The sequence below is a fragment of the Chlamydotis macqueenii genome, chromosome 1 (assembly GCF_036417535.1).
Source record: "Chlamydotis macqueenii isolate bChlMac1 chromosome 1, bChlMac1.mat, whole genome shotgun sequence".
Classification (NCBI taxonomy): domain Eukaryota; kingdom Metazoa; phylum Chordata; class Aves; order Otidiformes; family Otididae; genus Chlamydotis; species Chlamydotis macqueenii.
The window spans coordinates 322,658-347,536 of record NC_141556.1 but is presented as its reverse complement, the minus strand read 5'-3'; the positions used below and the strand labels follow the sequence as shown (position 1 = coordinate 347,536).

At 49.1% G+C, this 24,879-nt stretch overlaps 2 protein-coding genes across 4 annotated transcripts; both read left to right on the top strand.

Moving 5' to 3' along the window:
* The first annotated feature begins 236 nt into the window (after positions 1-236).
* NME6 (NME/NM23 nucleoside diphosphate kinase 6) lies at positions 237-4,659 on the top strand. Of its 3 annotated transcripts, none has more exons than XM_086743567.1 (6): positions 237-362; positions 477-579; positions 728-767; positions 1,244-1,404; positions 1,674-1,851; positions 3,411-4,659. In XM_086743567.1, the coding sequence occupies exons 1-5, from the start codon at positions 273-275 to the stop codon at positions 1,838-1,840; spliced, it is 561 nt and encodes a 186-aa protein (XP_086599693.1). In that variant the 5' UTR covers positions 237-272; the 3' UTR covers positions 1,841-1,851; positions 3,411-4,659. The 3 variants fall into 3 exon arrangements, with proteins under 3 accessions (XP_086599693.1, XP_086599685.1, XP_086599678.1); XM_086743559.1 differs by having other exon boundaries at positions 456-579; XM_086743552.1 differs by having other exon boundaries at positions 237-579.
* A 19,272-nt stretch (positions 4,660-23,931) lies between these two features.
* Positions 23,932-24,879, top strand: LOC104485032 (olfactory receptor 5V1). Its single transcript, XM_010127283.2, has one exon. The coding sequence runs from the start codon at positions 23,932-23,934 to the stop codon at positions 24,877-24,879; it is 948 nt and encodes a 315-aa protein (XP_010125585.2).

Here is a 24,879-nt window from a genome sequence, read left to right as displayed (position 1 = left end):
CCCCGCCTACGTCAGGTACTGCTTCAGGCTCCGCCCCGGGCCCGGCCCCGCCCCGCCTCAGGCTCCGCCCCGCTTACGTCAGGTGCTGCCTCAGGCCCCGCCCTGGGCCCCGCCTCAGGCCCCGCCCCCGCCCCGCAGCCGCTGCGCGCGTCACCGAGCGCTCCGCCCCGCCTTCTCTCCCCTTTCCGTGCGTCGCAGCCGTGACGCCACGCGCGCGACGTCCCGCCCCAGTTGCCGTCACCGGCGCGACGCCGCCCGGCGAGGTGGGCGCCATGGCGGCCGCGGGGCGCTCCGGGCGGCCGCTGCAGCTGACCTTGGCCCTGCTGAAGCCGGATGCCGTTGCCCACCCGCTTGTTCTGGAGGTGAGGGCTGGGCGGACCGGGCCGCCCCGCCGGTGCAGCCTGGCCTGGCGGTCCGGCCCGGGGCGCCCTGACCGGTGCGCGTCGCCCACCCAGCCGCTGCGCCTCTGCCCGCAGGCCGTGCACGAAACCATCCTCAGCAACCGGTTCCTCATCGTGCGCGCCAAGAAGCTGCGCTTCGGACGGGAGGAGAGCCGCCGCTTCTACCGGGAGCACGCGGGTAGGCGGGCCGGGCCTCCCGGGCGGGCGAGGCCGCCGCTGCCACCGGGAGCACGCGGATGGGCGCTGCGGACGGGCGAGCTTGGCCGCCGGACTGCGCGGTGCCGGCGGAGCTGGGCCGTGTGACTCGGGCCGTCTTTCTCCCGCAGGGCGGTTCTTCTACCAGCGGCTGGTGGAGTTCATGGCCAGGTACCTGCCGTGCCCGCAGCCGGGCTGTGGGGGCTGCGAGGAGGAAGCTTGCTTCCCTTTGCCGGTGAACCCTTGTCCTGCTTGAGCATCTGCGTCTGGGGGGGTCCACCTCGTCATGGGATGCATCTCGTCGGGACCTGGTGCTTGTGGTGTGGAAGGGGGAAGGCTTTGGGCTCGAGGGTGGAGAAATGTCAGGAACCAACTCTGCCGTGACAGCAGTAGTACTTGGTGGAGCGGCATCTCTGAAGGTTGTGGGTACTGTCACTTAGGGGGAGGTCATTCATGCAAATGCTTTGCTTCTGAACCATGGCCTCATGTCTAGTGTCATACATAGTAGGTACGTATCCCCTCCCAGAAAGCACTCCGTGGCAGTTGCGCTTTCTTGCTTCTTTGCACTTCATCTGTTTATGAGAATGAAAGAGCTATGCTCTGTTTTAACCTTATCTACTTTTGATTTTCCCTGGTTCTTTTTTCAGTGGCCCCATGTGGGCTTATATCTTGGCACATGAGAATGCTGTCTCGCTCTGGAGATCCCTGATGGGACCCACCAAAGTATTCCGAGCCCGAAACAGCGTCCCGGACTCCATCCGAGGAGCTTACGGCCTCACTGACACCAGGAATACCACTCATGGCTCAGGTAAACCTGCCCTTCTTGGCTGAGTTTTGGGCAAAGATTGGAGCTCAGTGACAGATGAATGATAGATTTTTGTCTGCGTTTTCTTGCTTTCCGTTCTGGGAGCCAAAGCAAATCATTTGCTCACTTTTGTAGACTCTATTCGCACCTGTCCTGGTGCAACTCAGCCTGGTGCTTTTCTTTACAGCTTCTGCCCTTCCCTTTGGAACATAGTACATATTTGTTGTGCCAAACTGGCATCTTTCAGCTCCTTTTCCTCTGTTTTCTGACAGATTCGCCAGCATCAGCCAGCAGAGAAATTGCGTTTTTCTTCCCGGAGTTCAATGAACAGCTCTGGTACCAGCAGGAAGAGCCGCGTCTGCGCTGTGGGCAGGTGTATTACAATGCAGAGGAGCGTGTCCACTGCGTGTTCAGGGATGAAGAGACAGAGCTGACCTGAGTTACCCGGGGGTATGGTTTGCTGAGCTGGAAGTAACTGCTAGGCATACTCTTTGGGTCAGCCTCGTAAGAAGACTTAGAGCCATGGCGTGTTTCAAGGAGTGTCGGGGGGGAAAGGCCTAATGCACTTTATGTTGTGCTGCCTGGGATTGTTATTCATGCAGCATACAGGTGGTGGAGCATTTTAGGAAAAGCCTCTCAAGTAGCAGTACTCCACCTTGAAATAGAGGTCTAGCCATGCAGTTCACTGGTCCCTTGTGTTTATCTGGATATGAGTGGTACAGGTGAGTTCATCAGAGGGCTAGGTGGAAAAGGGGTTGCTGTTCCAGTTAGGATAGGATTGGGTTTGCTGATAGTAGGCCTCAGATTCTTGATATTTGCTTTGTTCCTGCAGTCCCGTAAGGAGAAAGGGGCAAAAGAATATGAAAAAATGCAGCAGTAAGCAGGGCAGCACTAACTCCCTTGTCCCTGCTGTCCCAGATCCAAGCTGACAAAGAAGGTTGTCTTCGGTTTTGTATCGTGATTCGTATCTTAAGCATCTGATGGAGGCCAGGGTTAGAAGCCGTTCTCAAGAGGAAAGCAGCATATTCTGTTGGTTCAGCTTGGTCTGGGCTGACCAGTTTACTTCAGAAGTCCTAGGGAAAGTTGCAGAGAGGGGTGGAGTATTCTAGTGCCCACGAAGGATCTTCTGGTTTGTGCTTCTAAATTGCCTGGAGCATGAGATCAGTGGTTCTGATGCAACTTGGTAGTGGCTATTAGAGCTGGGGATTTCTTGAATCCATAATAAAAAGCCGGAGAAGGTAATCTGAATGCTGGTACACAGAGGCTGTAGGAGCTGCCAGGAGCTCTTTACATTAAGCCTTGTAACAAAATGTCTAACGGTAACTCAAAGGCTTCATTGCCTGTAGACTTGGCATTGAACCACTTAGTTCCATATCCTTTGTAAATTATATGGATAAAGTCATTTAGTTATCCAGATAATTTATAAAATTATTATACGGTGGTGCATGAGGACTTGGTTTTCAGGTACAATGTAAAGTTCTGACATGCTTATTTATGTTTTCGTGTTTGATGCATTTTGAGATCTGCTCCTGTATGAGTTTCTAATCCACTTAAACTGTGCCCCTAATAGTTTCTTACAATGCTGTTTTTTGTTTTTTTTTTTTTAAATTGAGATGCCATGTTGTACCAAGTGAATTTCTTTCAGATAAATTCAGATATACTGTATTGGTGAAGGTACCTTTGTAATGTACTTGGGACAAGAAGTTTGTTAGCTTGACTCCCTTTTCTGAAGATAGGCATATCTAGCAGCGATGATACTAGTTACTAAAGCTGTTGACTGAGCTGTTAATTGAGTCCCAAATTTACTAGTGCCTCACTGTGTCACTGATCAAAGGCAAGTTACTCTTTTTGCCTAGTTTATGACAACTATGTCAAGTGTTGGGCATTTGGCTGAGAAATACTTGATTGTAGGAATTGCTGCTGTAGAGCTTCCTTGATTAAATGCATCAGCGTTTTTGTTTCTTCCGTACTATTATATGAGATTAAATGCAGTGATTGTTTTATTCCAGGTACAGATCAAAAGGATCTGCGAAGTATTTCTGCATTTTTGCATTGCTGCTTTTGTTTTCAGCAGCAGTATCCAGTGGTGGATCTGCTCATGATTGAGTATACGTTTATACAGGTCTGAAGTCTTGCTGAACTTAATGCTGCTGTCAACTGATATTTTATTGCTTCCCTGAAACTTAAGTTTCTCATAAGTTATTTGTATTTTTCTTCTAGCTATTAACTCTTACTACTTTTTTTCACCTTTCTTCCTTATATTGTGTTTTCTTTTTTGGATTTTAGTTTGGGATGTCATAGAATCATAGGATATTTTGGGTTGGATGGGACCTTTTAAAGGTCATCTAGTCCAACCCCGGTTAAATAAAATGTCATTAAATTAAATGTCATTAATTAAATTAAATGTCTTTAAGTGATAATTCCTAGCTTACACTTTTCATTTTAAATATTTGGGGTTTTTTTCTAGTTACTTGCAGTTATTACATTTGGGGAAACTGGCCCTTTTAAAATTTCAAGGACAAATAACGCTGCCTTAGTGGCAGAGTGTTTTCACAGAATAATTGTCAGATGGCAATCACCATTACTTAGCTGTTGTTATGTGCATACTAACACTTCTTTGGTCCACCAAGACTATACCTGGGTAGAGGCTGTCAAAACTGTGCAGTCCCGTTTCTCTAGACAGTGTTTGGTGTGCAAATCCAAAGATGTTCTGTGACCTTTATTTGGAGATCTAATATTGAAATATTTGGAGTTAGATGCAGGAGATAGTGTTAAAAATTATTTTTCATATCAAAGGAAGCCTTTGGATTTAAGAGATGACAGTAGATGCTCTCTATTTTGAGGAGTCTTTAAAAATTTTTTTTTTTTTCTACCCTCCTTGTAAGTTCTCAATAAATGTTTTTTAACTTCTTCTCTAGTGACACTCAGCATCTGTTTTGTACACCTCCTGGTGCCTCTTGGTCCTGTGGTGGATGACCTTTAATTTTGTAACTTCCAATGACTTTAATTTAAAACAACTTTTTGTACCCTTTCTCACTTCTCTCTTCTTGCTGCCCCCTTCCTTGTCCCTGATCTGTCCTTATAGAAAAATGGAAACCTCCGATTATTCTTTTTTTTTTGCCACACTTGAGTCAAACCCTTCCTAAGAAATCTTGTTAATGCCTAGCCTATGCTATTTCTTCTTTCATAAGGTTTTTCAGTTGCTTTATTTCAGCACCAAGCATTATGTTGTAAAATAATAAAGGCAAGTTATCTGAATGCTGGTTTAGCTTGAATTTGTAATGTCTGATGCTGCAACCTTCTCGTGCACAGTAGATATTTGTATTCTGGCTGTTGTCCTCATCTTACTAAGGCTTAAATGCTTTCTGCTTGTTGTTTATTCACATAGAAACATGATACCTGAATGTAAGACTAAAGGATGCTGAACCATACAGTTTCTGCTCTCTAGAGGAAGTGCTCCAATATTTCACAGAAACTCTGCAGTCCTGTTAACGTAATTTATCCAACCAATTGCTTAGCTTCCAGACCTCTCTTTGCACTCAGGAAATGGGACACATTTCTGAAGAATTTCTGTAGAACATATTTTCTCAGGATAAGATAAACATAGTCCAGTTTTAAATTTAAGTACTGAACTTCAACAACAGCTTGCATAACCGACTTCTTCCCTGCCTCCAAGTGCCGTGTGAAAATATGGAAGCCAAGTTTTGTTTATGTGGGATTTTTTGTAAGGAAGCGCAGCAAATAAAAAGGAAATCTGGCTAATAAAAGTACTAGATACTCAATGGGGAGCGTAATGTAAAGACATTTGAATGCCAGGGCAGTTTGTGTCCTGGTCGTGTTAGTCACTGGGATCAGGATCTGATGGGGAGAGATGGAAACTGTTTTTGCCTGGAATCTGCCGGGACTTTGAACTGCGTATCGTGCAGATGTGGTTGTCTGTCTTCTGGACCCAAGCGAGCCCATGAACCAAATACGGATCATTACGTAGACAGGAGTACGGTCTGTCGTGTGTTTTTCCTTGCCTGTACTTCTACCTTCTCAAGCCCAAGATTAAGTTTGGTTAATAAGTCCAAACCCAGCCCCTACTTGACCTGTCTTGGGCATAAGTGGGAAATTGTTTTCTCCATATCACGGAAAAATAACAGTCATGGTCTTTTTTTTTTTTTTTTTCCTGCAGTTTGATGTTCCTCTTACTCTTTGGTCTTCCTGTTCTGTATATACAGGGTTTAGGTTCTTCAGGATTGGAATGCTTGGAGCTAACAGAAAGCTTTGGGCTCGATTCGTAATAAGCCAGGATATTAATGAGCCACGATGCGAGTACAGACAGGCTGTGAAGTACAGCAGTGTCTCCTGGCATTACGTTTTTTCCATTACTCAGAATGGAGCTGCATGTGGCTTCCAACGGCAAATTGCACCTCTTGCAAAAGAGACTTAGTTTAGAGCTAGGTAATAAAATAGGTGACACAGGTAATAAAAATGTCACGACAATCATCTGTCTCAGGATTTTATAGCCAGAAGACTTATACCACTTTGTGGAGGGCGGCATTTACAAACAGCAGGAGAAGGGCAGGCATGGCAGCTGTAGTTTGTTGTAGTCACCTCGGGTTTCGTGTAGCTGTTGTGTAGTGGAGGCGTCTCAGATGCAACAGCAGATTCTGGGCAGTCTTTGCACCAGCAACTTGTTAGTGGCGTGTTTCTCTCCAGGAGACACATCCATAGTCGCGGTGTTGATACAGGAAATAGCATCTCCAGCAAATGCAGTTCAAGAGTTCGTTTTTGAGTCTGCTGGTACTGTATACTTCTGTAGGTCCCTGTGGCAGCCAATTTCAAAAGTTCACTGCCTGCATAATTTTTTTAAAGTGCTTATTTTTGTCTGTGTTAATATGATCTGCCACTATTTCCATGGAGTGTCCCCTCCTCCTAGTGCTGCTGGATTGGGGAGTAGCTGTTCTGTGTTTGTCATAACCACTGTGTTTGTCAGCTGCTTACTTTGGTCAAACTGCACCTCCAGCCTTCAAGCACTAATTCAACTGCGCTTAAAGAACATAGGCTTCTATGATGACAAGTTTAGTTCAGACTTGGACAGGACTCCCTTCTGCCACATGATCTGAACTTCTGTGGAGTCCTATTCTCAACTTGTTCTCCCAGCCCCCCTTCTCTGCCTCCTTTTTCTTTCCCAGCTGTGGAAAACAGCAGGGAGTTAGGAAAAGCTGGTGGGCAGAAGTGGAAATCTTCATTGTCTGTAGCCCCTGAAGTCTTTCTGCTTCTCTGTTCACAAGTAACACTGGGATGTAAACTGTTGAGCTCTTCCATTGTGGACCGGGTGCATAACATGATAGCAGTGGCAATTTTGGGGACAGTGAGTGCATCCCCACCAGAGCTTTATGGCCCTCAGTAAAAATAATTACACCAAACTGTGACACCATGCTTGAGTGAAGGGATGCTGTCCAGAGGTACCTGGATAGGCCCGAGAAGTGGTTCCATGTGAACCTCATGAGGTTCAGCAAGGCCCAGGGCAAGGTCCTGCACAAGGGTCAGGGCAATCCCAGGCACAAATCCGGGCTGGAAGATGAATGGATGGAGAGCAGCCCTGAGGAGAAGGACTGGGGGTGCTGGTGGGCGAGAAGCTCAACATGAGCCGGCAACGGGCGCTGGTGGCCCAGAAACCAACGGCACCCTGGGCTGCATCCCCAGCAGCGCGGGCAGCGGGCAAGGGAGGGGATTCTGCCCCTCTGCCCCGCTCTGGTGAGACCCCTCTGCAGCGCTGCATGGAGCTCTGGAGCCCGCAACATAAGAAGGACATGGACCTGTTGGAGCGAGTCCAGAGGAGGCCACGCAGATGATCTGAGGGCTGGAGCAGCTCTGCTGTGAGGCCAGGCTGAGAGAGCTGGGGCTGTTCAGCTTGGAGCAGAGGAGGCTCCGGGGAGACCTTATAGCAGCCTTCCAGAACCTAAAGGGGGCTACAGGGAAGATGGGGAGAGACTCTTCAGTAGGGCCTGCTGTGACAGGACAAGGGGTAATGGTTTCAAAATAGAGGGAGGGAGATTCAGACTGGACATGAGGAAGAAATGTTTTATGCTGAGGGTGGTGGAACACTGGCCCAGGTTGCCCAGAGAGGTGGTGGATGCCCCAGGCCTGGAAAGGCCAGGTTGGATGGGGCTCTGAGCACCCTGATCTAGTGAAAGATGTCTCTGCCCATGGTGGGCGGGTTGGACTGGATGGCCTTTAAAGGTCCCTTCCAACCCAAACCAGTCTATGAGTCTGAGAAATCATTCCAACCCTGACTTTCATCTGCGCTAAGCATGGCGATAGCTGGGTGGGCTCAAAGACTCGTGTCCCAGAACAGGGCAGCAGACATACTTGCTGCAGGGATTCTCACCTGCTGACAGGACCCAGACTCACCACTGACAGTACACCAGGTCAGACACTGAAAAATGCAGTGGGCACAGAGCTGCCTGCAGATCATCCTCCAATCTGTTTTCTCTGCAGAATGTTTTCCAGATCTTCTTGAGCCTGCAGTCACAATTGTGTTACGTCAGAGTGCCACCCACGTAAAGTGCAGTGCAGCATCACCAAGAGTCTCTTGTCTCTGCATGGTGTTGCCCGTGGGGGCTCAGGTCCAGTGGTGAGTTGCTTCAACAGACCCTTTTAAAAGTATAAATAAGAATTTATTTTGCCAGAGGCACGTGCCAGAACACAAATGAAGCATCCAGTGTGGAAAGATACCTAGTAGTTGCCACCTTGCACCATGGTTAGTCTCTGTTTCTTATAGAAAGCCTTTTATTTGAAAAAAAAAAAAATCCTAATATCTTGGGATTTTTATCCCAGGCAAAGGGAGCCCTTTTTTTTTTCTGCAGTTAGAATGGAATGAACCCATTCTGCCACTTCTTTTGTTCACAATTCACGGAGCTGTTGTATTCCTCTCTTAGCTCTCTAATCAGGGGAAGGATGTTTGTAGGGCCACATAGGGAAGGAGAACTGAATTCTGGCAACTTTATTTCATGTTTATTTGTCAGTTTTCATATGCCCTTGTGGGCTTCTGTCCCTCCACAAGATGCACGCCCAAACGTGACTTGTTTTCAGTGAAACAGTCAGGAGTGGTCAAAAGGCAACTGAACATTAGGAATGGTGAGGAAAGGGACTGAGAACACACTGCAGAGACTCACACGTATCCCGGCACCACTTGATTCCCTCACTGTGGCAGCAGTTGCACATGTATTGTCACCCCAGCCTTCCGTACCTGGCATCATCTCGCTTCAGCACATAATAACTTGGTTTCTTAGCTTCTTGCTCTGGATTTCATAATTTTTCTGTTATTTTACTGATAGGTTTGAAGAATGTATGAAGTGGTGAGATGCCTGTTCCTTCACAGAAGACATGTGTATGTCCAACCCACAATTAGTGTAGTTCTGGCAGTTTAACTGGTGGTTAACACAGAAAGGCTCACTGAGAACATGGTTGGTACCCTCACAATCCAAGACTGGACTTTGTTGGTGCCTTGGTACTTTCAGTACTGAGATGGATTGAATCTCTTTAGCATGCTGTCCTCCCGGAACAGTATTACTTCTATTTTGCCTGTGATTTTATTCTATGGTTTCTTTCTCAGGCATCTCTGTCTTTACTAGGTCCTCGTCTTTCCTATGCGAAAACAACAGACCTGGTGTAAGACCAAAGCCATTAATTCTTTGGTATTTTATAACTGTAAAGTAAAATGAATCTTTATGAGAATGACAAGTGGTTCATGCAGTTAAAGAGATGAAACTTGTCTTTATTGTAATCAGCACTTTACTTCTCCACAGCCCTGGAGAGAGCTGAACACCAGCTACTGGAAAAAAGGATAGATCAAATGCTTAACGGGAAATACTGAATAGCAAGAGCCCCTGAGGTGGGCATGGTCTGAACTATGGCCGCGCTGGGAGGAAGGAGAGGACTGACCTGCCACTCACAGACCCCCATGCTCTCCCATGCATCCTCTGCAGCTGTGCTCTACTGCAGCAACACCCTGGAGACCTCGCCCGTGATGTACAGGCTCCACCACAGGTATCTGAGGTGTAGAATTGTAGAAGGCTGGAGGTTGGAAAGGACTTCTAGAGATTGTCTAGTCCAGGTTCCCCGCCCCAAAGCAGGTTCCCATAGAGCAGGTTGCTCAGGACCTTCTCTTAGCAGAGAAAAAAAAAAGTTTTCTTATGTTTAAGTGAATTTTTTGGTATTTCAGTTTGTGCCTCTTGCCTCTTGTCTATTCACTGTACACCACTGCTTTCTGTACTGCCTCACGTCAGGTATCTACACACATGGATAAACCCCTCTGAGCCTCCTCTTCTCAAGGCTAAACAGTCCCATCTCTCAGCCTTTCCTCACAGGTTAGATGCTTAAATCTCTTAATCATATTCATGCTGGACTCCAGTTTTTCTTGCACTGGGGAGCTTAGAACTGGTCAGTACCTACCAGTGCCAAACAGAGGGGGAAGATCTCGCTCGAACTGCTGGCAATGCTCTTTCTAACGCAGCTGAGGATGCTGTTGTCCTTCTTTGCCACAAAGGTACATTGCTGGCTCATGGTTAGCTTGCTGCCCATCAGGACACCCAGGTACTTCTCTGCAAAGTTGCTTTGGCCTCCCAGTTGAGTACTGGCACATGGAATTATTCCTGTCCACGTGCAGCAATTTGCATTTCCCTCTACTGAACTTCATGAAATTCCCATTGGCCCATCTCTCCTGAAGGGACTGCAGCCCAGGGAGGAAGTACATCAGAGTGGGGACATGTCTGAGGAACTGCAGCCTTTGCTGCAACCCACGCTAGAGCAGGTACACCCCTGAGGGGACTGCAGCCCATGGGTGTGCCATGACTAAGCAGAGGAAATAAGAAGGAAAGAGCAATAAAAGAAAAGAGTAAGAAGCAATGAGTGGCAAAAGAAAGCATAGCACACTGACCCTAACCTCCTGTGCTGCCAGTCACCTCACAAAAGAGATTAGAAGGAACTGAGCATGGCATGCAGGGACAACAAGGGGAGCTGAGACTAGGAAGAGGGGAAAAAAGGTGTTGGACTGAAGCTGAGCTTGCGAAAGGGAAGGAAAGGTGTTTCCCTGAGTGTTTCTTTAATTAGTTGTCATCTTGGTTCTTCCTCCATGTCTGAATCAGTAATTAAAAGGTTATATTAATTGGCAATAAATTAAGTTAAATTCCTCAAGCTGAGATTATTTTGCCTGTGATAGCAGGGATTAAGGTCCAGGGCTGAGCTGAAATGGAGCTCTTGGGTGCATGGGCAGAGTGTGAGTGGACATCCCAGGTGAGACCAGTTACCGGCATTAAGGTGCTCAGGCCCTTACATTTTTTGCCTTTCTCCCTCCTCTCAGAATTCTGAACTCCTCCATGTTGTGGTCACTGCATCTAAGGCTACCCTCAGCCTTTACGTGCCTGACCAGTTCTTTCTTGTGAGCACCACTATGTCCTGACCTCCAGTGTTGCCACAAACACTCTTGCTAAATCCCTCCAATAGTAAATGAACCTCATATCTAAAACTGTAAGACATACATTTCTATTAAAATCCCTGGCCCAGCGTCATACTGTGAGATGAGGAAGACCCAGGTAACTCCAGGCCGGTCAGCCTCACCTCTGTGCCTGGCAAGGTCACGGAGCAGATTCTCCTGGAAACCATGCTAAGGCACATGGAGAGCAAGGAGGTGGTTGGTGACAGCCAACATGGCTTCACCAAGGGCAGATCGTGCCTGACCAATTTGGTGGCCTTCTATGACGGGGTGACGGCATCGGTGGACAAGGGACGAGCAACTGACATCATCTACCTGGACTTGTGCAAAGCTTTTGACACTGTCCTGCACGACATCCTTCTCTCTAAACTGGAGAGACATGGGTTTGATGGACGGACCACTCAGTGGATAAGGAGTTGGCTGGATGGCCGCACTCAGAGAGTGGTGGTCAACGGCTCAATGTCCATGTGGAGACCGGTCACGAGTGGTGTCCCTCAGGGGTCCGTGCTGGGCCCAGCCCTGTTCAACATCTTTGTCGGCGACATGGACAGTGGGATACAGTGCACCCTGAGCAAGTTCGCCGACGACACCAAGTTGTGTGGTGCCGTCGACACGCTGGAGGGGAGGTATCCATCCAGAGGGACCTTGACAGGCTGGAGAGGTGGGCCCGTGCCAACCTCATGAAGTTCAACCAGGCCAAGTGCAAGGTCCTGCACCTGGGTCATGGCAATCCCAGGCACAAATACAGGCTGGGCGGGGAATGGATTGAGAGCAGCCCTGAGGAGAAGGACTTGGGAGTGCTGGTGGATGAGAAGCTTAACATGAGCAGGCAATGCGCCCTTGCGGCCCAGAAGGCCAACCGCATCCTGGGCTGCATCAAGAGAAGCGTGGCCAGCAGGTCGAGGGAGGTGATTCTCCCCCTCTCCTCTGCCCTGGTGAGACCCCGCCTGGAGTACTGTGTCCAGTTCTGGAGCCCCCAACACAAGAAGGACATGGACCAGTTGGAGAAGGTCCAGAGGAGGGCCACGAAGATGATAAAAGGGCTGGAGCACCTCTCTTATGAGGACAGGCTGAGAGAGTTGGGGCTGTTCAGCCTGCAGAAGAGGAGGCTCCGGGGAGACCTGATAGTGGTCTTCCAGTACCTCAAGGGGGCCTACAAGAAAGATGGGGATAGGCTGTTTAGTAGGGCCTGTTGTGATAGGACGAGAGGTAATGGTTTTAAAATAGAGGGAGGTAGATTTAGATTAGAAATTAGGAAAAAAATTTTTACGATGCGAGTTATAGAACACTGGAACAGGTTGCCCAGAAAGGTGGTGGAGGCCCCATCTCTGGAAATGTTCAAGGCCAGGCTGGATGAGGCTCTGAGCAACCTGACCTAGTCAGGGATGTCCCTGCTCCTTGCAGGGGGGTTGGACTAGATGACCTTTGAAGGTCCCTTCCAACCCTAACCATTCTATGATTCTGTGATTCTATGACTCCCAGGTGCTCAGATCGGACACTGTGGCCCCAGCCTGCTCTTGCTGCAGCACCTGTTGTGGTGCCCACTCTAGATATGCAGCTGTGGTCTGGCTCACATCGGTCACCGAGTGGGTCTTGCACTAAACACGGACCTGTATCTCCCTATGTACCTGCCCCACAGATGGGTCAGGAACCTGCAGCTCCTGGTAAAAGCCAAGGATATCAAACTGCCCTTCATACCTGTAACAATCTGTCACACCTGTCTGACATGGCTGTGGTATACATATACGGCATAGATACGTTGCCTCAGAGTAGAGCAGGAATTTGGGCCAGAGGCACCATCAGTATTACGAACGGCCGTGGAACTTCAGCTTTGTCCGTGTTTTACATAAAGCTCACCGTCATTTACGTATTTCATATTGACTGCTAAAGCACTGTTAAATTATTTACCTTTTTCTCCTTTTAACACTTCAACAACTATGTTTTTGTCTAGATTGTGAACATTTCAAGGGTGGGAAGTCTACATAGAACAAAGACATTCTCCATGTCCCATTCAACTGCTTCCACACTGTGACAATGGATTACAGCAGGTGTAAACAGCTTCAAAGTTATTGCACAGGTGACTGCCTCAAACTTTTAATAGCCCACTTTGTGCCTTGTTTACAAGTCTCACAAAAACATGCCAGGTGAGGAAGCGAAGTGCTCTAGGCTGTTAGTAATTGGCACTGAAACCCTAGTGGCATTTTCTCTGTGGAGAGAAGCCTGTGGGGAATGGGCGCCAAGTAGACAAACTGAAAACAAGAAAACTTCTCCCTCAAACTTCAGCTTTCTATTTAAAGCATCATATTTAAAGTGCACTAATTGGCCCCTGAGGCAGACTTGATGGCCAAGACCTGGGTGAAAAGCCTCAGAGGGCTGGCTCTGTGCAGTGGGAGGATGGAGCTGGCCTAGGGAGAGGGGACAATGGAGAGGGAGCAGCAGGTGCCATAGCTGTCCAGGAGGTACCAGGCAGCAATCGTTAGGCAAAAGGGCTGCTCAGTGGTGACAGGAAAGACTTTCCTTATTGCTTTCTGAGTACAAGTTGGCCAGGGCAAAACACTGACCCTGGGGCTAGTGTCAGGACCCCACTTTCCATTCTCCAGGATGCTGTGCAGGTGTTAAACCTGCCCCCAAACCCTGCAATGCGATGATACCACAGGGTAACAAGACACTTTGCGTTGCATGATCACAGTGTTTGAGTTTGTGCATGCTCTTAGCTCAACAATGACAAACACAAGTAAATCAGATCAGCTTTGGACAGTTTTATGGTTTGATCACATAGGTGCAATCCTCTTTGCCCTTTCTTCTAAAATATGAATATGAAGGGTCAATTAAACTGAATAAAAGATTGAGACAATGCAATTTTCTTCAGCCAAAAAAATCTCCTTGTCAAGTATTAGGAAAAAAAAGTCGGACAATAATCCATTACCACTCTCACAAGATGCAGTCTGAGGCTTTTGTCCTATCTTGGGTAGGCCAATTGGAAATGACTAATTTTGCTTATTCTTGTTTCTTGCCTGGTCTGGCTAACAGGCAACTCTGGCAGGTTACTTGCAAAAAAAAAAAAAAAAAATGTCCCAAAGGATATTGATTTCCCTGAGGAAATCAATGGGAAAAGATCTGAAATATTGTTCTTACAAAACCTGATGAGAATTTCATTCCAGAAATCAGACTTGTGCTGGTGGAAAGGAGCCCCTGGTCCAAGCCCTGCTCCAAGCAAGATCCATTAGCAAAGGTTGCTCAGGGCTGTGGCCAGGTGAGTGCTGAATATCTCCAGGGACAGAGAGTCCATGGCCTCCCAGGAGTTTGAGCCAGTGCCTGAAGGCTTTTTCCCTGATGTCCAGTGAGGATGTCTCCTGTTACAGCTTGTGCCTGTTGCCTCTTCTTGTTGCTGTGCAACTGTGAGAAGAGTCTGTCTCCATCATCTCCCCCAACTCCCATTAGGCAGCTGCAGACCACAGTAAGGTGTTCCTTTTGCCCTCTCCTTTCCACACTGAACAAAGCCATCTCAGCCTTTCCTTACATGTCCTGTGTTCCAACCCCAACCACCTCGATGACCTCCACAGGATCTATTCCATTATGGCAATGTCTGGCTGCTATAAGGCAACTGGAAGCTCAGGACACTCAACTATAGTGATGTCATAGTAACACAGTGTTTTACGATAACCCCTTCAAATAAGTCTGAGTGTTACAAATGTGGTATTTATAAGAAAATCATACAGAACATTGTCAAGGTGATTGTTTAAAAGGGCTATGCAGAGGAAAAAGAGAACACACAAGCACAAGCTACTACAGTTTGTACTAAATCCGTTTGAACTACTGTCCATCTGCAGTGGACAGTGCAGTTTTAGTACCGTCAAAACTGCATCAGTGACAGTCAAAATCACTGAGAGGAAAAAACAGAGCACAAGACCATTGCAGCCAGCAGGGAGAAACATTGTCGCTGACAAACTGCTCAGCTGTGTGGTTTAGTTCGCCCAGCCAGTAGATGTGTGTGCAGAAAATGCAGGATCAAAGTGCGTTCAGCCTGCCTGTGTCAAAGCAACAACAGCATCAGTGAAGGCAGTGGTGTAAAACTGTCTGATCTTCAGGCTTACTGAGTGGTGGTGAACAGGTCATGCTCTGCCTGGAGGCCAGTGACAAGCAGAGCATCACAGGTGTCTGTCCTGGGACCTCTGCTGTTTGACATCTTCAGTAGGGATATGAAGGAGATGACAGAGTGCACTCTTGTCAAATTTGCAGGTGACACCAAATTGAGGGGACTAGTCAATATGCTCAAGGGCATGCCTGCTGTCCAGGGACCTGAACAGACTGGAAAAATAAGCCAGCAAGAACCTCATGAAATTCCACAAGGACAAATGCCAAGTCCTGCACATGGGAAGGAAAAGCCCCTGGCAACAAGACAGTCTGGGGATCCCTGGAGGGGCAGCAGCTCTGCAAAAAAAAAACCTTAGGGGCCCTTGGCGGGCAGCAAGCTGAACAAGAGTGAGCCATGTGCCCTGGCAGCAAAGGTGGCCAACAGCATCCCGGGCAGTGTGACCAGAACCAAGGAGGGTAGAATGAGGGAAGTGGTTATGTCCTCTGCTCAGTACTTCTGAGGCCATATCCAGGTACTGCACCCAGTTCTGGGTTCTCTGAAACAAGAAATGCACCAACAAACTCAGAAGAGTTTAGTGGAGAGCCACCAGGATGGTGAGGGCTGGAGCACTTGCCCTGTGAGCAGAGGCTGGGGGAGCTGGGCTTGTTCAGCCTATAGAAGGAACAACTTTGGGGGGCACAAATAGCAGCTTTCTGGTACCTATGGAGGGGTTATCAAGAAAACCATGTCAGACTCATCACAATGGGGCACGGAGGGAGGATGGGCGGCAGCAGGCAAAATTCAGACAGGAGGTTTCAAGTTCATAGTCATAGAATGTCCTCAGTTGGAAAGGACCCATGGAGGGGGCTGCAGGGGAATTCTGGGCAGGAGCAGCATTACTGCTCCCCCTCCTTCTTCACTGCCCTTGGCATCTGCAGCCGTTCCTCTCACCAGAAATCCTTCACAACCGGCAGGCAGACGCCTCTCAGGTTCTCTTCACATCTCATCTCCTCTCCACTCCTTGCAGCCGGGCAGGGCCGAGTCGGGCCCAGTCGGCCGCCCAGCGGGAGGCCAGAGGGTGAGGGGCCAAGGCCCACAAGGCTCGCGCCTTCCCCCTCTCTGCTCCCACTTCTGCTTCTTCACTCCTTTTTCTTTCTTTTTTTAAATTTTCCCCTTAAATACGTTATCACCTAGAGCCGGCCAAGTCCACTGGACAATGGGGAAACTCCTGTCAGCTTCTCACAGAAGCTGCCACTGTAGTCCCCCCTGCTACACAAACCCAGCACAGTTATGTAGCTGAGCATTGTCCAAACACTTCCTGAACACGGACAGGCTTGGGGCCATGACAGTTTCCCTGGAGTGCTTATTCAAGCGCTCAATCACCCTCTCGGTGAGGAACTTTTCCCTAATATCCAATCTGAACTTCCCCTGATGTAGCTTTAAGCCATTCCTTTGCCTTTTATCACCTGACACCAGACATAAATCAACACTTCCCTCTCCACTCCCCCTCGTAAGAAAGCTGTAGATGGCAATTGAGGTCACCTCAGTCTCCTCTAAGTTGAACAAACCTTGTATCCTCAACTATTCTTTGTAAGTCATGCCCTTTATTCTTTTCAGCATCTTTGTTGTGTTCCTTTGGACACATTCTAATATTTCCATATCCTTCTTACACTGTGGAGCCCAAAACTGCACACAGTACTTGAAGCGCAGCTGAATATAGCGGGACAATCACTTATTTCGACTGGTTAGCTCTACTGTGCCTAATGCACCTCAGGATACGGTTGGCCCTTTTGGCCACCAGGACACATTGTTGATTCGCATTGAGCTTGCCATCAACTAAAACCCCGAGAGGTTTCAGAGTTGGAAGTTGAAGAGGTTTCCTTCCACCTGGATGTAAGGAAACACAGTCACTCTGAGGATCGTTAAGCAGTGGAGCAGGGTGTCAGAGAGGCTGTGGGATCTCTGACTTTAGGCGTTTTCCAGACCTGACTGGACAGAGCCCAGAGTAGCTTTATCTAACCATGGAGCTGGCTGTGCTTTGAGTAGGGGTTGGATCCAGCAGGCAGACTCCTACCACCCTGAACACCACAAATTGCCCTGTTTTCCTTGTCTCTGTGTCCAAAGAAAGCGTTTGTGCACACATGTAGATCATTAACAGAGAGCTGGCAGTAGTGCTGTAGGGAGCTGCGATACAAGCTGGTGGATTTTGCTTAGGAAAGAATCCTTCAGCTGGAAAAACGCATCTCTCAAAATAAGGAGGGAAAGATGACTTGCAGAAGTGCCCGGTTTTACAGCAGTACACTTGGCTTTTGGACGCAGCACTGGACAAGGTAAGGGCCCTGCACCCAGTTAAGAGTCTGACTTCCAGAAGTGCTGAGTACTTACGGGATCTGGGCCCAACCCTCGTGGTTAAACACCCAAATTTAGGCTTTGGTTTAAAAATCAACTCAATTAACACTTCACAAATTCATGGAGATTTTTTTTTTTCACTGGGTCCCCAAGGCTAGATTTGATATGCCTCAGTAGACCCGAGAAGGATACAAACATTGATTTTGCCTCTCATAAAGGCTGTCCTGAAGATATTACACCAGAAAATGGACATGGATTACCAGAACTGAACACCAAGTTTCTGGCATCTGGCAAGATTTCAGAATATTTTAACATTTGTGCCAAGTGTTAATAGTCTCAGCAAAGCCCTATTTCACATATCAGTGTGGGAGGGAGTTTCTCTGAGTGCTGCCAGCATGCACCTTCATCTAAAATCCTGTGAGGCATGCTGGAATGCGGTGCCACTGAGTTTCTATATGAAGTAGGAAAATGTTCGTCATTACCACAAGAGAAAGGTATGATTTTGTAAACTCAGAGCAAATGACTGTATCGAAAAGTTCTGTTGTCATGGTCCGTCTACCCTGTCAGCCCAGCTTCCCTGAAAACACACTTGTAGACATACAGGCCTCGTAATTACTGCTATTTGTCTTCTAAAGCCTCAGGCATCCTCTCTGACACGGATTTTCCCGTAGGCAGTAGCTCCCTCTAGGATCTATGCTGACTTTCCACACAGGGTATTCCTTCCTGTGTAGAGTTGTTGCCTAAGCTTTCCCTATTTTCACATGATGTTACAGCTCAGCTCCTCAAGTTCTGAAATTTCAGACACAGAGCTTATTATAGGATCAGCTCCCGTTGCCCGACCATCAGGAAACAGAGGCTGCAAAAAGAGTGCAATAAAGGCACGCTGTATTCCTGCTGCAGAAACAACCACGTCTCAGCCTTGATCTTCAGATTCACTGCCTGCTGCAGTCTCTACATTTCCTGGGCTTCCCACTTTGCTTTTCCATGGCACTGTGTGCTGAACTCCAGCTAAACCTGCTGTTTCTGTCAGGAATGGCTCCGTTCCTCAGAGCAGGCTGAGAGCAGGCAGTGTTCACCATGTAGGTCCATGCAATCCTCCTGCCTAGCTCTTCAAGAACTCACAGCTTTCTGCTTGTTGCCTTAACTAGGTCCAATCAGAACTGCTGCCAGATGACATCCTGCCATGGCCATGTTCTCTCCTTGTCCCCTGGACCACACTCTCCACCCCAGAGAGCCCTGCCCAGCCTGGGCTGGGTGGGCATGTTTATGGCAGATGGCGGGAGCATGGATGCGGTGCAGTTGGAGCACGGATGTGGTGCAGCTGGAGCACGGATGCGGTGCAGTTGCCATGCAGTCACCTTACGGCTGCGTTGCCCCAGGTTTGTTGCTGCAAGTATGGCCAATGCCCAGCCCTCCTCATCGCTGCCTCTCTGCAGCAATTGGCCAGTGTGGCAGCTCATAGCCCTGTGATGCATAAACCGGGGTAAAGATGAATTGCTCAGGGCACAGGGACTGCAGCTCTCTGCTTTCCAGCTAGCCGCCCTCCATGGCACCTGGCATGGCCAGTTGCACTGCAGCCTAGGCACGCCAAGAGCTGCCGCAGGTGTGGAGCAGGAGAGCTCTGGCTGGCCCACACTTGGCACAGTGTGGAGCAGAACAGGAGATCTAGGTGGGTTCTATGGCAGGAGGGCTTTGTCCTGTGGGCTCAGCTCCCACTTGTGCAGGCTGATTCGGGGAATGCTCCTCTGCTTCTTGTTCCCGCCACTGAACAAGAGCTACCTCTGAAAGCCTCTCCCCCAGGGCCCTCGCAGGGTTAAAAGCCTCCCCTCCCCTCGAAAGCCTTGAGGACACACAGGCTTTTCCTCATGCAGGTAAGAGAACTGGACAGCATGTGGTGACATTGCTAGCTTTTTCCTCTTAGCAAGCCCTGGATGCCATCCACTGTTTGCTCTTGGACATGGAGGTAAGGGAGAGCCAGGAGGACAGGACAGCTGCCAGTGGTGGGGCAGGGTCTCATCCATGGTGAGACCCTTCACAGGGGTCCCTATCGGCACACTGACTGGGGGCAAACCCTGTACTGGCACCCAAGATGCTTGGGTGGTTGGGGAATGCAAGCAGGTGATGGCTGCTGGTGATGCAGAACAAAACAATCCAGTCCTTTTCAGGAGAAATTAATCCTGTGTTAATGCCAGCTCCCTCAGGTCAGCTATCACCTCAAACTGGGACTGGACCATACCCAAGGCTCAGGACCTTCCCTCGCCTGGCTATATGCTCCAGGCTATCTGGGCGGCTCACCTGAGTGCAAATGGGATGGGGTGGCTTGGCAGGAAAGCCACATCCTCCTGCAGGAGCAGCTGGTTTCCCTGGGTGGGTACAGAGAACATCTGGCCTCCTGTATGAGAAAGGGGACATAATGCACCCCAAAATGCTGGAGCTATGCAGAAGTGCACACTGGAGATTGTAAGGCACCCTGCTGGGAGCTGGGTCTCATGCTAGCGCATCACCATCGCACCAGTCAGGGGCACCTTTCTTTTCCCAGGGAGAATGACAGAAACCAGCTACCTCCCTAGCACTCATGGCATCACTCTCTGCCTCCCATCCACCCTTTCTGGACCGGTCAGCAGTGGGCAAAGGTGTAGCCAGACTGGGAAATACTTGGCAAGTCATTAGTTACCATGAGAAATTGCCTTCAGTGCAAGTCAGAGACATAGAGGAAAGGAGCTGAGGCAACATGGAGACTTTCAGGGCTCGTTCCTGTGCAGTTCAAGGTAGAAAGGGAGATTTTCTTACCATGTCTCCTATTTCTTTGTGTACAGGATGTCTGAGGACAAAGGGTTTAAATCTGGCATTTCTCGTCATGTGGCTGTGTCTACCGACAGCAACATTGCTCCAGACCAGGGTGAAAAATTAGGGTCACACCTCTACATGGCTGCTTTGGCTGTACTTAGCCCTGTAGCTTCATGCCCAGTCCAGTCTGAATTTGTCAGCACAGGGAGAGCTGACAGATCTGCAGCTGTGCAGAACGCACCGTCCCTCCTGTAGCGGAACTAACAGTTCCCTGCTGCTGCTGCAAATACAATGACTTACATGGCATTGCTGTGTCCCTACCACGGGCTCGCTGCTAGCATGCGATGGGCTCGCACATCTCTTGCTCACCTGCTCTTATTTCCAAGTGTTGAGCCTCAGTTCGGAGCACAAGCAGATGACTAGCCCTTACGTGCCTAACCTCCTAGTATTAGATTTATTCTTACTTTTATCAGTCTGGTCACTGGGTCCTTGTTCCTCCTGTGTAACAGGCAAGTCCCCACCATCACTGGTGCCTGCTTCTCCGTAATTTGTCAGCAGGCTCCTGCCTCTGGCTAACAGGTCAGCAGTAAAAGCATCCAGCAAGGTCCTGGACAGAGCCTTCCCTCACACACCTGCACCATGGAGGCATTGGTGCCCTAACAAAACCACGGACTGCCTTCGGGCTGTGAAATTCCACACATTCATAACTTGAATTTATACAGATCAATGTGCACATTATGCAGCTTTGCAGACAGGGATGGCTGGAGACAGGGGATGATTCCTAGGGAACACTGCTGCTGTCTCTCCCAGCTCCCACCCCTCTTAGATCTGCTCCTGGCTGCAGCACTGGGCCAAACGAGTTGGGCTGTTCGTCCATCAAAACACACACGGCTCTGGCTGGGGGCTGGCTAGAGGAAGAGCGAGGGTCTGAGATTTCCAGAATATTGGATTGTATAGTCCTTATGTTACTGTCCAATGTATGGAAAATTAGTAATTAAAAAAACCCACCCTATTAAAGAATATGTTGCTCTGGGAGACTGCTGCAGAGCTCAGCCAGGCAGTGGTTTCTCAGCCTTGTAGCACCCCACATCCAAGATGAAGTAACAAGTTTGGATGTCATTATGCTGGAATTAATCTTTTGACTGAAAATTTTCCTCTCAATATTAGATTGGTTTTTTTAAAGTTGAAAAACTGGAGAGTAAGAGAGAAATTAATCAGAACTTGGCTCTTCTTCTAGTCAGCGAACACTGTTACTGGTCACAGTGCGCAAGTAGAAGCAAGGAGAAAATACTATTAGAATAGAGGGTCCTTCATCTGGACGAGAAAGACCTGAAAATTATGACTGAGACAGAGCTCATGTTCAAGCAATTCCAACAGGAAAAAGCCACACAATTTCTAACAGTGCTTGGACAGTTTCTTGTGGTAAGTAGCTATCAGAAAAAAAAACCAACAGAAGCAGTGAATTCTCCATTGCTCAACATTTTAAAGTCACGCCTGATATGTAGTTACATGCTTGGGACAGAGAAATTAAAAACAGGTTAACGGGTGTAAAGCAAGGGTACTAACCAGAAATTTAACCTTGTTGTTTAATCTTGTGAAGAGAAGTGATGATTGACGTCAGCTGCTAAAAACACACCTATGAAGAGAAAGAGAATGATTGCTTTTTTTTTTGTCTTATTCATTTCGGTCTTCTACAATGGCAATGGGCCTCTGCATAGCCATCAGGTGACATCTTTAATGTTCAGTGAGTGGAGAGGGACATGAATGGATAGCTTCTCTGGGAAGGCTGTTGAGTCCTGACCACAGGAGGTTTGTCAGAGTCACCTGTAAGGAAAAGCTGCGCACGGCTGCCCTGTTCTGAGGCTGGCAGGTCTTATTTCGAAGTGTACAATTTCCCAGTCAGAATAGCAGGGAACTAAACCCTTGAGTTCAGGGATGTGCAATCCCCCTTCATACCCCAGCCATAGCCCAGAGCTGTCAGTGAGAATCCAGTCAGCACTGGTCCTTCCACAGCTCCTGGCAAACACTTGCCCAGCGATGGCCAGTACACTGGCCAGTTCCCTTATTCTCTGATTCAGGAATAGTTTAGGATGCTAGTATCTATGGAGAGAATTGAATGGAGCCAAAGAAAGGGCGCCACAGGGAGAGCAGGATTTTATTACAGACAGCCCTAAGATCCCCTGTGGCTCCCCAAGGCGCTGTACTGTCACAGAGCCACAGCCTGCCCTGCTGCGTTCCAGCCCTGTTTGCGCCCTTACCATTACGTAGGTGAGCGTAAGCCTCTCTGGATCCTTTTCCTCACCAGCTAAGAGCAGCCCCTGGTTCAGACTGGCTGCGAGCAGTGCGTGCCCGTGCCAAGTGCTGGCTGGAACAGTCCTAAACCCCAAGCCAAGGTGACTGCGGGAGGTTTTTAACTTCTTTCTCAGAGGTTAACTCACAGAGGCTGCTGCACCAGGCCATATCGTGCACCAAAGTACTGCAGCCTACGTCTGCTGGGCTTCATGACACTGGCGTGGTGGGCAGCAGCAGCCTTGGCCACAAGCACCCAGCAAGCACCACTTTCAACAGCCCTTGGCTGAGGTTCATCAGCAATAACAGCTTCCCCGTGTCTCATCCAGCATGTGGACATGGTCATCATAGCTTCACATGCCAGTAAGCAAAACTCTTGTGTCAGGGTGAAAACTGAAATAGGAAAATGGAAGAAAGATCAGGAGGCTCTGGCCAGAGGAGATCTCTGATGGCTTAAATTCGCCTGCGGCTTGACAAACACCATATGGTGAGTCACTTGTAGACATACAGGCCTCGTAATTACTGCTATTTGTCTTCTACAGCCTCAGGCATTCTCTCTGACACGGATTTTCCCCTCATTGAGGCAGTAGCTCCCTCTAGGATCTATGCTGACTTTCCACGCAGGGTATTCCTTCCTGTGCAGAGTTGTTGCCTAAGCTTTCCCTATTTTCACATGATGTTACAGCTCAGCTCCTCAAGTTCTGAAATTTCAGACACAGAGCTTATTATAGGATCAGGAAACAGAGGCTGCAAAAAGAGTGCAATAAAGGAATGCCCACTCGGCATGGGCACGCACTGCTCGCAGCCAGTCTGAACCAGGGGCTGCTCTCAGCTGGTGAGGAAAAGGATCCAGAGAGGCTTACAGCCATCTACGTAATGGTAAGGGCGCAAACAGGGCTGGAACGCAGCAGGGCAGTCTGTGGCTGTGTGACAGTATAGCGCCTTGGGGAGCCAAACGGGGGATCTTACCTTTCAGGTTTTTTTAAGTGCTGGTTATCACAGAGCAAAGCACCTCAAAAAATGGCGGAGCAAGAGACAAGATAAAGAAAAAAAAATGTTCTGTTAACTGGTACAAGGCAACACCACATCCCCAACCTGGTGGCTGGGGAAGAGCAAGTTTAGTGGCTGTGGCAGCTAAGGAATGATGTGGCTTTGTCCAAGAGGCAGGGAAGCATGTAGTCATGACAAGTGCAACCAGGAGTTTAAAAAGCCATGCTTGGTGTACTCATCAAGACAGGGCGTTGGGCTGGCAGGAGAATCCAGGAGGTGTGGGTTAGTTTAGATGCCCACTGTTCTTGGTTTCTTCTGTGTGATTCTCTTGCAGACAGATATCCAACATGGAATAGCAGCTCTCTGGACTCTAAAATTCTAGTGTTTGTGAAAGCCCAACACGGGAAGCTTTCAACCAGTATGGAAATAGGAACAAAGCCATTCTACAAGTGAAACCATTGTCTCACGGGTGGTTGTGCTCCAGTCCCCTGGCTGACAATCACCACCTCCTTCTCCCAGTGCTTGTTTCTGCCCATAGACGAACCCAGCTGGCCGCATGGCAGGTGAGAACCAGACTCAAGTGACAGAGTTCACACTCCTGGGCTTCTCCCACGGCCAGCCCTTCCTCTTTGTGCTTTTCCTGGCCATTTACCTGGCCACATTGCTGGGGAACTCTGCAATTCTTGCCCTCGTGTCCCTGGATCGCCATCTCCACAGCCCCATGTACTTCTTCCTCAGTCACCTGTCCTGCCTGGACATTTGCTACTCATCGGTGACGGTGCCCAAGATCCTGACAAATGTCCTGCGCACACAGGCGACCATCTCCTACCGCGGGTGCCTGGTACAGATGTTCTTCCTGATGGGGTGCGCAGGGGCTGAGTGTGCACTCCTGGCTGTCATGGCCTACGACCGCTACGCAGCCATATGTCAGCCCCTGCGCTACACCCATGCCATGAGCCGAGGTGTCTGTGTGACAGCAGCTGCTGGGTGCTGGCTCTGGGGGATGCTGGACTCGGCTGTGCACACCCTCCTGGCCTCCAGGCTCTCCTTCTGTGGGACTGCCCAGCTCCAACACATCTTCTGCGACGTCCCCCCGCTGCTGAGGGCCGCATGCAGCAACACCCACCCCAGCGAAGTGGCGCTCCATGCTGCCAGTGTCTTTGTGGGCCTCAGCCCCTTCCTGCTTGTCATCATCTCCTACCTCCGCATCCTGGCCACCATCCTCAGGATGCCCATGGCCACCAGTCGCCGCAAGGCCTTCTCAACATGCTCTGCCCATCTGTTGGTGGTCACCCTGTACTTTGTGACAGCCAACCTCAACTACAACAGGCCCAGCTCTGGCTACTCCCTGGCAGCCAACACGCTGGTCTCCACGCTTTACTGCATCGTCACGCCCATGCTGAACCCCCTCATCTACAGCCTCCGCAACCAGGAGGTGCAGGGCGCCCTGAGGAAGGCTGTGCGGGGAAAGGGCGCACAGCGCTCCCCCAGCAGCAACGCATGA

Coding starts and splice junctions, on each gene's coding strand:
- LOC104485032 (XM_010127283.2), top strand. CDS start 23,932: ATGGCAGGTGAGAACCAGACTCAAGTGACAGAGTTCACACTCCTGGGC.
- NME6 (XM_086743552.1), top strand. CDS start 273: ATGGCGGCCGCGGGGCGCTCCGGGCGGCCGCTGCAGCTGACCTTGGCC. Junction 768..1,243: donor CTGGTGGAGTTCATGGCCAG/GTACCTGCCGTG, acceptor TTCTTTTTTCAG/TGGCCCCATGTGGGCTTATA. Junction 1,405..1,673: donor GAATACCACTCATGGCTCAG/GTAAACCTGCCC, acceptor GTTTTCTGACAG/ATTCGCCAGCATCAGCCAGC.